A 13569-nucleotide genomic window follows, 5' to 3' on the forward strand; every position below is an offset into this window, starting at 1 on the left:
GTTACTAATATTTCACTATGTTTGACATGTATTGCCATCTTTCAATAGAGATAAAAACGAATTACTAATTACACCAATACACCGCAGTGCGGTGTACTAGCAAAATCTATCACTGATTTATACACCGCACTGCGGTGTAGACGCACTGAAAGGGTTAAGCGGCCAGGGTCTGGTTTCATAGACTGGTATCAGAGTTATCCCTCGGGGTAAATCCTCCTAAATCTGGGTAACAACCACCTTAGTAACAATGAGAAACCATGGTAATAACTGACGAATTTCAAATCGATCCCGGGGACTATTTCGCTTCCGCATCTATGAAACCCGGCGCCAAACTTTTTCGTAAACCGCGATGAAATTTGTAATCAGTTCATTTCTATAACTGCCGCGTCTGTAATAGGAAAATTCAACATGATTACAAAAATAGTATAATGAACAGGGTAGATAGGCGGCTGGCCGGGTCAACTTTTAAGTTCAGCAGAAATGAGAAACAAGGTAGCTAGTTCTATTTTCCGCACAAAAGATTTTCAGTTCAATTCGAAACTCAAGTTCGAACTGAAGACGAGTCGTAAGATTAAAACCGAGCGCCGGGTTTTAAGTCATCAAAGACGCGATCACACGTAGATGATGTGGCTCGAGCCAAATTTGGCCCGTGCCTAATTAGAGAACGCGTTCACACGCAAACCATTCAATCGATACTAAACAATGCTCAAACAAAGCGAAGTGGATCATTTCCGGTGCCAGTTGCAATTCAAACGCAATCATTCGTCTGGTGCTAAAATTTGGCTCGGGCAGGCCTGGTCCGACATTTTTGGTCGGGCCAAAAATGCTCGTGTGATCGCGGCTAATGTTGAAGGAAAGTCGAACTCCTGATTAAGCCATCCATAACTCGCTGACAATTCTAGTTCGACAAATGACCTATAAGACTAAATTCATCCGTCAGTCAGATCCGGCGCGTAGCTCGGCGATGACGCACAGAATCGCACGGGCGAAATCCGAACTTCGCTCTTTTGAAGCGCGCGTGATATCGGGGTTCATTTGGACTAAATTAGGTCTTCGTAATTCTAAAGCGCATTGAAAAACGCCGCGAAAACGATCGCATTAAGATACATACGCCCCGAGGCTCTCGTCATTTCAACAAAAATAGACAGGAAAATACTTCTGAAGAGGTTCTTCAAACGACAATAGCTAGAAAGTCGCGTTGTTGTTGTTATTATTATTACCACAAACTCCAGTTATTTCGGATAATTGTAAAACAGCTAAGAATGCCGGCTACATAAAGATATACGGACGAGAAAGAAAAAAAAAATAAAGCGTAAAAAATTTTTTTGAGAGAGAGCGACGAGCGATTTATGTCGTCGCTGTCAAGAAAATGATTTAGCGTGAGAAACGTCGAGAGCAACAGTAGCGTTCGACGATAGACCGAGGCCCCGTAAAGCCGGGCAACGCGGCGCGCCCGTTCGTAAAGTCACGGTCCGCGCTTCGCGTTCTCCAAGGAAACCGGGAATTTTCCCAAGACTCGTCGCCGTTAATTACCCGTTGGTTTATTGTAATTCGTTTAGCAGTTTATAAGCGATATGTATATATATAATATAGCGTACGCGACGAGGTTGTTAAAATATCGGGACGTCTTACGTTTCTTTGTAAACTTTCGCTATTAACTTCTGAAAATAACAGTTCATCATTATCAACGTTTAAATGGCTATTCGAAAATCTTTTCGCGAACGCCTTGAATACGATAATGCGAAGAATGCTAAATTTAAACGCTCGAAAACTATAAGAACTTTGTTCGTTTTTCGATTTATCGGAAAACGTCTTCCGAAAGTAAGATTTGCTTCTCGAAGCCCCGATGAGGGAAACGCGGAAAAGGAAACACGTTTCCCCGCGTTATGTCTACTTACGAGAAACGTGGTTTAGGGAACGAAGTTTCTGAGATCGAATGGATCAATCAATCCTGGATATAAGGAGTTTAGACAGGGTCCCTACAGATCAGTTATTCCTGGATATAAGGAGTTTTCAAGGGGAAACTTTCAATATTTCTAGGAAGTGTCTGCAGCACTTTTATATCCCAATTACAGTGGACTCCTAAATCTGTACTGTTTATCTCCGTAAACTGGTGTCATCTACATGCCTGGGAGTACACTAAACTCTAATTCAGTATGCGCCTAATTTGGTAAAGACAAAATCCTGGTCCAAACTGTACCAATTTTGGCAGTCTACTATACAACTACGAACAAGACAAAAATGTCTAATTACCTAATTCTCAAAAACGAAGGAGTTCGGGGCATTTTGCTCAAATTAAAGGAGTTTCAAGCACTTTTAATCAGTGTATTCAAGGAGCCGTAGGATATCTTTGAAATGCTTCTAGTTCCACAGTTGCGAGTTACTGAGTTAACTCACCGGTTAACATCAATTAAAACGAGTTAAAACGTTTGAACTCATAAAGAACCGAATCTAACTCGGAACTCGGAACCGAGGAACTGAATCTGGGCGTGTCAATTTTCCAACCAGACCGGACCCCGCGAGCGAAAAAAAAATTTCATCGTCCCCGCATAATGAATTTTCAATCAGTCAATATGCGCAGCACGAAAACAACGCGGCGCGCTTTGCTTGCCATAAGCATACAAGATACCGATAACAGCATACGCTCAGTCGTGTCGTCTCGTTCGTCAATTTTATCAGAAAGTCGGCCCCGGAGAGTTGGATTTTATAGATAGCGCGTTAAAGACAGCCGGTCATTTTCCCACGCGCGCGCGATTCCATTATCTTAATGCATTCATATACACCAGCCCTGCAGCAGCAGCAGCAGCAGCATACAGCGTCGTCGTCCTAGTCGATGATGATTATAGCCACGATCCAACCAAGAAACAACTTGGCCCGTATTTGAACCGGCCCCGGACCAGAGATGAGTCAAATTTGACCCGTGCTTAATTAGAGAGGACATTCACACTTACGTCGGTAAAGCTGCGCTCACGCACGGAGAAGATTTGGCCCGGTTCAAACCGGCCCGGACAAAACCTGGCATCGAATTTGGCCCATGCTTACTGTAATTAGAGGGGACATTCACTTACATCAGTTAAGCTACCATCACCTAGGGGCATTTGGTGGGGGTCATACCGGCCTCAATGAGACCAAAGTTAAATTTGGCCTTCAAACAGACTAATCATTCACTATCTACTAAGATATTATCAAAATGATACTGTGGCAAGTGAGGTGAGCTAGCTTTCACAAGGAATAATTCGTTAAAATTTGGCCCATGCCTTTTAACAGACCGCGTTCAAAAAATCACTCACTCATTTTCTACTAAAATACTATCGAAATGATACTGTGGCAAGCGAGGTGAGCTAACTTTTACCAGGAATTTTTCGTTGAAATCTGGCACGGGCCTGGTCCCGACATTTTCATGGTCGGTTTCGAAAATCGCTCTTAGAATCGAGTCCCATCTCAAAGCGTACTTTTTCTCAAATCGTGGCTTTTTCCCCAAGATACTTTCTTCTTCTTAACCCTTTCAGTGCTGACTAATTAATACCCTATAGTGCTGGAGATAATTTGAAAATTCTGAAAAATTCCACCCTAGTGTGTTGAATAACGGGATACTATAGTGTGTCTACACCGCGGCGCAGTGTATCGTTAGTTACTAGTATTTCACTATGTTTAACACGTGCTGCCATTTTTCAAGAGAGATGATTACTAATTACTAATTACATCTCAATACACCGCAGTGCGGTGTACTAGCAAAATCTATCACTGATTTATACACCGCACTGCAGTGTAGACGCACTGAAAGGGTTAAAACCCTTCATCTTCATATGCCGCGGCACAATTTCTTCTACGAAACTACAACTAACCCTTTATTATATTGGGCACGACTTTTAAATAGGGGAATAATATTTCAGCATCGATGTATGATGATGACAACGATGATGATGATGATGATGATGATGTTGTATTTGTTGACCGTGGGAATCGCGTCAGATCGCGCGGGGAACAGTTCCGCGTCGAGCATCCTCGTGAAATATGCCGACGCGAAACGAAAAGAAATTGATACGAATATCGAATAACCAACCGTTCGAAGTCATTTTCATATTCTCCGCAACATATTCCGACGAGTTTGTAAAGTTCGCCGTAAACTGTCCAAATGAAATCCTGCATCCACAAGTCGAGAGACTTAGTGGTCTTAATTAAATCTTAAGACTGGTCTTAAGTTGAAAGAAGACCATGGAACTGCCTTGCTCTTAAGGCTGGTCTTAATCTCAACCAAATAAATACGAAGCTAATCTTAGTTCTATGGCCAATGAAAAAACTTCAGTCATCAGACTTTCATTTTTTGCTTGAGTTGCAACTCAAAACCTATTTGATAAATGTGGAACTGGGTTCAGTATTTGTTTCAGAATCAGGGGCTAGTTGTATAGTCGAGACTAGAGTCCAAAAGTGGTCCTAAATCTCAAAGCTGATCTTAAGTTGTTAGATTAATTATATTGATCTGAGTTGGCCTTAGACCATCTTAGTCCCCGTAGCCAATCTAACAACTAACATCAAATCTTAAGTTTTGAAAGCACTCTTGGACTCATCAAATTCATGATTTTGCCACTGGCCCCGGGGCTTCAGATGGAAGTTAGGACAGTTTTTGCGAAATTTCTGGAAAGCTCTGGTCTAAGCTATGGGAACGTTAGACCATTTCGAAAACGATTTCCATAACCATGGAACTGGATCATCGGGTTTGGTTTCGTGAGATACTTCAAACTCAAACCTGTAAAGGTCTAATATTGTACGTGAAGTGCTTAATGTAAATAAAACTATATCCATTTTTTTCGGAATACTTTAAAACTCACAGTGGGACTGGGACCTATGATGTACGACGATGCCTTGTTTGGGTGACGCTTTTCATAAGCTAGTTAGCAGTTAATACAATCATACAGATGCCAGAGACATCTAGTGATAAACAAACGAACTACTCGCACGGGCCGGGTCATTAAACTCTACACACAAAAACCAGCAATCGTGCATAGATTGGTAAATGGTGCCATCTATGAATAAACAGTCAAATCATTATCCTTCGATAATTGATTCGATACTAGCAGATACAGTCAAGATTTTAAATGGTGGGATTTTAAAAAAAGGCTGTTGGAAAAGAAAGTTGAGTCCTATAACAATATCGAACTTCGAAAATGGCACAAATCTAAATGCAAGACTAATGAATTTTTCCGAAAACTCTATACAGTAAGTCAGTGAGATATGAACTATTGCCCAATTAGTACAGACTCCTACAAAATTGGTACTGTTTAACGGTAATTCAGTGGTTTTGTAAGCAACTTTTCGTCCTAAAAACTACCTTAACTCGGGTTTCCTATTTGGTAACCACCTAATTGGGTAATGGATATCCAGTGACCCAAACGTTCACCACGTTTGAGTGTGGTTAACGTACTAATAGATATCCTGGTCCTTAACTGTACCAAATTAGGCTTGGTTTTCTGTACAACTACAAACTAGACAAAAATTTTTCAGTGTCTATTTCTCAAAATTGAAGGAGTTTCAGGTATTTTGTATAAAGTAAAGGAGTTTCAAGCACCTTTTAGAGCATTTTCCATTTAGAAGAAGTTTTTAAGGAATCAAGGAGTCATTGGGACCCCGGGCCCAGTTGCACAGTCATGACTTTAGTCCAAAACTGATGCTTAATCTTAAGACGGTCTTAAGTAGTTGTTAGATTGGCAATATAGAACTAAGTTGGTCTTATAACGGTCTTAAATCTTCCCCAGTTAAGGCTTAGACTTAAGACCAGTCTAATACCATTTTAGCTCTTAAGCCATATCTAACTTAGGCCAGTCTTAAGTTTTACTACCATTTTCAGTTTTAAGTCTTCGACTAGGGAACTGGTCCCTGTTAAAGATTTATAAAATATAGAAATCATACCGTGATCCGTCGTGTTGGAGAAATCTCTTCGATTCTGCGAAGACGTATTGTTATCATCCTGTTCGGTCCTGCCGCTGCCGCCGCCGCGATCGACCGCTCGATAGTGTGTACCGTCGAAGCCGTGTCCCGTCGACGCGGCCGCCGCGTTGTAATCGTCGTAATTCGCGCGGCGTCGATTCGCGTTGCGTTCGTTGTCGTTATTGAAACTGTCGATCAAACCGGACTCGACGACGTCTTCGAAATTGTTCGTCGCGAGCGTCGTCCGCACTGTAGACTTACCCGCCGTTGTCGCCGCGTAGCCGTTCAGATTACGATCGACGCCGCCGCCTGGTGTCGGCAACTGAAGTCGATTCGTCAGATCTAACGGATTGTCAAACGCGGTCGTCATCCGTCTGCTCATCTGGTGGTTACCATGGTGACCGAGGAGCGTCTTCGCGGCGGTTACATTGTTGGCCACGGTGGCCGTGACGGTGGAGGCACAGTTCGGTAGGTTGTTAAATGAGAACGCATGATGATTGTTCATCTGTCCGAGGATCGGTGCATCTCTCTGTAAACTGGCTCCTAATGTGTAACCATAATACGGCTGAAATAATACGACGAAAAATAATTGAATACACGATAATTACCTGAGCCGTTTCGGGGTAATCTCATCGAAGTCGATTACCTGAGCTGTACGTTACAAGGGGTAATCCCCGAGGAAGTCGATTACCTGACCCATATGGCATATGGGGTAGATTACCAACCTGTACTGCGTGTTTAGGATAATCCTGTGGAACTGGATTACCTGGGGTCAGTAGCTCTAAAATTGCTTCAAGAAAACCGGCGAATAAATACCATAGTAACAATGAACTTTCAATTGTCACTTTGTCAACTATCCACTGGTTGACTAGAACCAACTTTAGAGCAATTGGCCCCAGACTCAGGATAAAATAGTGTGGGATACGTTTACCCAACGCATACTAGGCTGAAGGATTCAAAACAGTGGGACTCATACAGACCCATACAGCATATAAGGGTCAATCTATCGGAATCAAATTACCTGAGCCTGACAGCATAGGGGTCAACCTAGCGGACTCTATTACCTGCCCCCGCACAGCATAGGGGTCAACCTAGCGGACTCTATTACCTGCCCCGTACAGCATAGGGGTCAACCTAGCGGACTCTATTACCTGCCCCGTACAGCATAGGGGTCAACCTAGCGGACTCTATTACCTGCCCCGTACAGCATAGGGGTCAACCTAGCGGACTCTATTACCTGCCCCGTACAGCATAGGGGTCAACCTAGCAGAATCTATTACTTGCCCCGTACAGCATAGGGGTCAATCTAGAAGAATCTATTACCTGTCCCGTACAGCATAGGGGTCAACCTAGCGGACTGAATTACCTGCCCCGTACAACATATTGCAACCCACGGGACTCATTAACCACAGAGCGCGAATATAATGACAGTTTTAATTTCCACAGATCAAATTGAACTTGCGGAACCCGTGGAACTGGGTGCCGGATTAATTGTACTGAATCAACTAAAGTCGTTTAACGTAACGCTCAGTAGGTCGGCTGGGTGTGTGCGTGTATGTGTGTGTGTATATAGCGTAGAAGGTAATTTTCTGCCGACCCGAGGTGTTAGTGTGGGAAAGTTGTCGATCACTATAAATACAGCAATTAATGTACATTTATACTCTCTCTAGCTCTCTCTCTTAGCGCGGCGGCGCGCGTAAATGCCGCAATGCCGGCCGTTTACAGTCGGTGTTCTTGCTGACTGTAGGAATGTCACCGAGCTTCCCCCGAACCGTGGGAAACTAGCTAATACGCGATATCAAATTACTCAAATTATTTCCTACGAATTCTGTCGCGCTTCTTACACGGACGGACGCAGGGCCCAATATAATCAAACCTAATTCTAAAGCGATTTAACGTGAACTGGATTTAAACTCACTCCGACTTGAACTATTACCCTTAACTCGAAAAGTTCAGTTTTAACTAAAACCCCGCCAAAAAAGGTCATTAGAGGAAGGTCATTTTACTATTCAGCTCCTAATCTTTGTAATGAACTACCTCGCAGCATTAGAGAGTCTCCATCTGTCTCAGCCTTTGAATCCAGATCGAAAACTTTTCCTTTTATAAGCACCTATGGTGATCAATATTCAACTCGTACTATATAAGCTAAAAAATCTTATCGTTATTAGTCTATTAACCCCCCCCCCACGATAGCTCATTAGACAAACATTTAAGTTGTAATAACCCATACGTACGTTCAGAACCTCAAGGGGCATTGTATAATCCGCGATGGAAAACTATACATATTTTCAGGGATGCTTGGCAGCTGTAAGTGTCCTGAAACAGGTCCTCGTCGTCGCCCGGTGCGGTATTTATTCAACACACGCGCTGCGCATTTTTAACAACGTACAAATGGTAAACGTACGACGATGACATAGAGCTCTCGCCCGGCACATCGATTGACCCGTTTTCGCGAATTACTAAACGACCCTCACCCCATTTACGGCGCAGCTAACGAGCCCTTCAGGATATTCTCGGGGTTACGAAACGCTGGCACGTAGAATTCGCCGCGTCGATCGATAAGGCGACCGCGTTCGAATAAGATAACTACTAAGTTCGAACCCAAGCTCTGTTTTATAGTCGAGACTTAAGTCCAAAAGTGATCTTAGTTCTTAAGTCCGGTCTATAGAACTAAGTTGTCCTTAGATCGGTCTCAAGTCTAAGCCATGACTGCAACCGGCCCCAGGATCTAGTCAGGATGAGCGAAATCTCTGAATAATCACAGACAGACGAAAACTCCAAAGTGGCACTGGCTCCCGAATGATTTTGCATTTTGACATCTAAATCATACAACGCGTGGAACGAAGTCCTGTACCGTGAAAAACTGGACACCTAATCAGTTCAAAACTGTGAAACCGATACGAAGAGCGTTGAACAATTACTTTAGGTGCTCTTCTATAAAGTAGAACAGTAATACTTGGATATGCAAAAACTCTTTTCGTGCATAGGCCTAGAGTAGAACCATCTACAAGAAGATTTAATCAACCCCTGTCAGTGATGCCTGTGCCTTCCGACAAGGCATCGGAAGATGATCGCGCGTCATCATCTCTTTCAACCCCAGTCGGTCGAACTATCAACATCAGGTCGTACCATCAAGATCGAGACTTACCTGCGCCAACATAACGTGCTGTTCATTCATGATGTCGAGGATGGATGCTGCGCGCGTGCTAAATACTAGAAGTTTACTGACCCATTTAACGCGTGTAGTCGCCGCCGATACTTTAGCCTAGATCTCTCCTTACGATATATAGCTGCGTTAGAGAAGACCTTATAAACAACGACTACGATTAATCCCGACTGCCGCAAGAGGAGCCATTTCTAAATATGAACAGCGTCCAAAGTCTTGTCCGCCGGTAAAAACGTAAATTCGCACAATTCACGCAGGAATTCTTTTATTCCGTGAGAGTCGTCTTGCGTTCACACACAAACACACACACATGTATACGAACTATTATAACGAGCTGTTAGGAGAAATTCACACATTCATTAACGATACGCCGCGGCGCGTACTTTCCCCCGCCGAGCGACGAACGCACCGCCGAAAAGAAAGAAAAGTCCCGTAAAATCTCCTCGATTCTCGCAATACTATGTACGCTTAATCCGTTTATCCGAAATGAAGTGGACGACGAACTATCAGAAATGCTCTCTACTCGGCGTACAAAGCGTTCGTTCGACAAAAAAGAAAAAATCCCGAAGACCGAAACAATGAAGCGTAGGATATGTACTAGTTCCGTGTATGTCAGTGTCAGTCAGCCCACGCGTTACATACACTAGCATTCAGGTCTTCCGTGTGTGTGGGTCCGGGTTGTATTGAGGAGACTTGTCTCTATCCATCCAATAAAGAGCGAAGACCAGACTAAGGAGCGTGCGTTCTCTCTCTCTTCTCTCTTGCCGCCGCTGCTGCTGCGTTTGTGTGCTCTCGGCGCGCTCTTCTAGTAGTAGAATAGTAGTGTGTGTGTGTGTATACACGGCGACCCGTGGGAAACTACATTTGCATCTGACAAACGAATAACAATAGACATGCGGCTAGTGCTTCGATGAAACACCCTCCAGCAGCAGATGAGAGCGCGAGATGAGGTCGTATATAACCCCCCCCCCCCCCGGTAAAGTCTTAGAATAAGCCGCTTTGAAGCATCCTATGCGTGATCTACCTAAGCCTCTATTGCGTATTATTTAACCCCAATCTTATTAAATATCAGATTTGATTAGATAGATACTTCGTCCTGAGCTGGTGTTTAATCTCCTTTTATCTATTTAATCGTTCAATTCGAGAACGATTCAATTCGAGATTGATATCGTTGTATAATAGGTTTTTATCTGCTATCGAACACCCCCTCAACCCCCCCCCCAGGAATAGAGCGCGAACTAATGGAAGAATCCTTAAAAATGTTTCTCAAGGCCCGCGCGTGTTGACATAGGTCTTTCTCTCTCTCTCTCTCTCTCTCTCTCTCGTAAATAGGTTATCAAAATTATTTACCATGTTTTGTGACCTGCTTGTTGCTATTTGAACGCTTGAACTCTGGTGTGTGATACCATTCATTATCGAACTGATAAAAAGACTTTGGATTTTCCCCCATCGTTTTTATGCCTTCTGTGTTTATACCTTCGATACACATGAAGTCAATATATAGCGCAGAATTTTGTGAAAGAAATAAATCAGAAACGGACGCATCGTTTTATCAAACCGATGCACAATTTTGCCGGAAACAATTCTGAAGATTCGAATTTTACGGTTTCTGATTCGGTAATCACCTAATTAGGTCAAGAATATCCTGGAACCAACACTACCAATTTAAGTGTAGTCCAAAAAAAATTGCTAATTCCCTATTTCTCAAAATTGAAGATTTTTAAAGGAGTTTGGGGCATTTGGCTCGAAACTAGGAATAACAAGCTCATCCAAAAGCTTTTTCCACTTAGAATCAGTTTTAAAGGCATCGAAGAGTGATGATAGGGACCCTGATTAAACTGTATTTCAATCGTTGCTTTTTTGACTACGATCCAGTGTATTTTTAGACTCGTCTGGTTTCAAACGCTCTTAAAAATATTTACGGATAATTCCTCGGAGGATTTTGACAGTGTAATAGTAACGAACTCCTGGGGGGGGGGGAGGTTGGCGCATCGACGGAATGGCGACGAGCACTCGTAACAAAAGCTCATTCATACGCGTCTGTTATTGACGAGGAGCAGGTGGCTGTCAGGGTGTCTGCGCGTCGTCGGGTTGAATGGACCCGCGCGGGTGCCCTACGGAGCGCGTCGATTGTCTACCGCAGCTCTAGTTACGGGCGATGACAATGAACGCCGCGACGAAGATGAGTCGGTAAGATCGGAGGGTCGTCGTGACGGCGAGGATTCCAGAGGAGCAGTATTCGTCCAGCGGCCACTGAGCGCTGAAAGCTTCGAGTCCTCTCCCAACCAAAAACATCACGTGCAATCCGGCAAACTGTTACATTAGGAAAAGTTATTAGGCGAAAAATTATTAGGCGGTGTCATCACGAATCCCATGAAAATGCCAAAATTCCAAAAGATGTGGAAAATTTTTCAGACTTGCAGTGATTTGATTGCGACAGTATCCCAGCATCCGGGAGGGAGGAAAATAGAAATGACAATATACGAGACAATATACGAGAAATTTCTGATTTTACCTCATATTAGAAAATCATGTTTGATTCTTTCCTATGTTTTGTGGATTGGAAACTTACCAGTAAGTCAAAAGCAAACTGTGATAGCACCAGTCCGTTGACAGAGGATCTACTTGCAGAATACCGACAATAGAGGATCTACCTGCAGGATAGCTGATCAGCGCAGTATCCCGGTAGGAGGGTACAGTAGGCTTTCTCTGATATCTCGATTAGAGTGTTGAAATTCATTGTTTCCTATGTTTTCTCGATTAGAAAGTCATATCAACGCAAACCAGGATAACAAACACTGATTAAGACGCCAAAGTGGGATACTGACATTGGACACGGACAGGATTTCACGGACAGAACATACTCTCTGGCATTGTATAAATCAAGTCTTTGAAAGATGCAGCAGATTTTTCGCACAGCACGTTTCAGACGGTGCATGTGAACATATCAGAGGTGGTCGGCCCTAAAAACCCACGATCGCCGAGAAGAATTAGATTATCATACGACGCGTACATCCTGTGTTAGACAATCGACGATCGACTCCGCGCGACAATCTTCCGACAATCAAACCGCGAAGTTAGGTCATCGCCGATTGTGCGAATTCAAATTCAATACGACGAGTCTAAAGCGTCCTAATTGATTTAGATCGAAAGGGTAATTAATGCCCCCCATGTAAATCCTCTTCCCGGCTTTTATAAACGAACGTCCCCGCTGTCGGGGTCCCCCGGAGGGATTCAGGATGCAATTAACGAGGATCACTTCCGCAATAGTGCATTTCAATTAATCGGGAGGAAACGTAATAACCAGGTACACCATCTTCTAAAAGTCGATCGATTTGGACTCATAGAAACGGGATGAATCACGAATTCGAAAACGATTTTCTCTATAAAAAGAAAGAGTGGTCGCATTCCGCCTATTTACATATCCCCTCAGTTTTCCACTGGATTACGCAAATGAGCGAATCAGAGAGAACTTTCTGAAGGTTTAAAATGTTACAATTCGTTCATTTTTCATTGAATCACGTATTGATAAAGAAGCGTGTGGTCAACCGCATTATCGTAATTCCCTGAATTCACAGCATCATATATCTGTAGGCCTATGAGAAATTTTCAGTTTTAACAGATATGTTTCTATTCCCTGAGTTTTCCAGGTTTACCAGCTCTCAGTGGCCAGCCTGAATAATCAAAACATGAACAAATCGCGGCGTAATTACAAAAATCAAAAGGAAAATAATAGTTGATATTTATATATCGTATTAGAACAAGAATCCTATACAATACAGGTGTCTTTCTTGCTGGTATTATCATCCATGATCCTATCACTCCAGAATTACTATCTCTCCCTGGGTAGAAGTGACATCCAAGCTACAATACTCAGATATCAGGAATCTGGTTAGGTATTTCGCTTGCAGGGTGTACGAAGTATTCGCATTGCAGCCAGTGTTTGGTGTCCCCTGAACCTATATCCATAACTATCTGTTGATTACTAAATCTCTCTCAGCATCCAAGCTACACTATACTCAGATCTCAGGAATTAGGTCTCACGTACCCATTTGTTTCTGGGTGAAGACTAAAGGCAATGAGGATAAGCACCTAGCCCAGGGACACTATAGTACTGAACCCATGACCTGGCAGTTCTTAGCACTAAGCCACGCCATTCCACTAGATGAGTGCAAAAACATCTTATCGCAGCATTTAAAATGATGAGGATAATCATCTTGCCTGGGGACGCTTCAGTATTGATCCCATGACCTGGCCATTCTTAGCACCCCACCGTTCCACTAGAGTGCACTAGTATCTTATCACTGCATGCAAAATCATGAGGATAAACATCTTTCCCAGGGACATTGCTGAACACAGCGAAATACTCAAACCACTCGTCGACACCGCTACACTAGTGCACCGTTTTGCAGAGGATACAACACTACTGTATAATAAGATAAAATCCCACTATTTACAGATTAAAAGAATTTAAAAAC

At 43.1% G+C, this 13569-nt stretch overlaps 1 protein-coding gene across 1 annotated transcript in view; it reads right to left on the reverse strand.

Moving 5' to 3' along the window:
* Window positions 1-13569, reverse strand: part of LOC141912459 (suppressor of hairless protein homolog) — a 39503-nt gene that overhangs the window by 24243 nt on the left and 1691 nt on the right. The window contains exon 3 of the mRNA XM_074803666.1: window positions 5908-6490. Coding sequence (XP_074659767.1) covers window positions 5908-6430 — 523 coding nt within the window. The 5' untranslated portion in view covers window positions 6431-6490. The remainder of the gene's footprint in view (window positions 1-5907; window positions 6491-13569) is intronic.

The sequence above is a fragment of the Tubulanus polymorphus genome, chromosome 11, assembly GCF_964204645.1.
Source record: "Tubulanus polymorphus chromosome 11, tnTubPoly1.2, whole genome shotgun sequence".
In the NCBI taxonomy this organism is placed as follows: domain Eukaryota; kingdom Metazoa; phylum Nemertea; class Palaeonemertea; order Tubulaniformes; family Tubulanidae; genus Tubulanus; species Tubulanus polymorphus.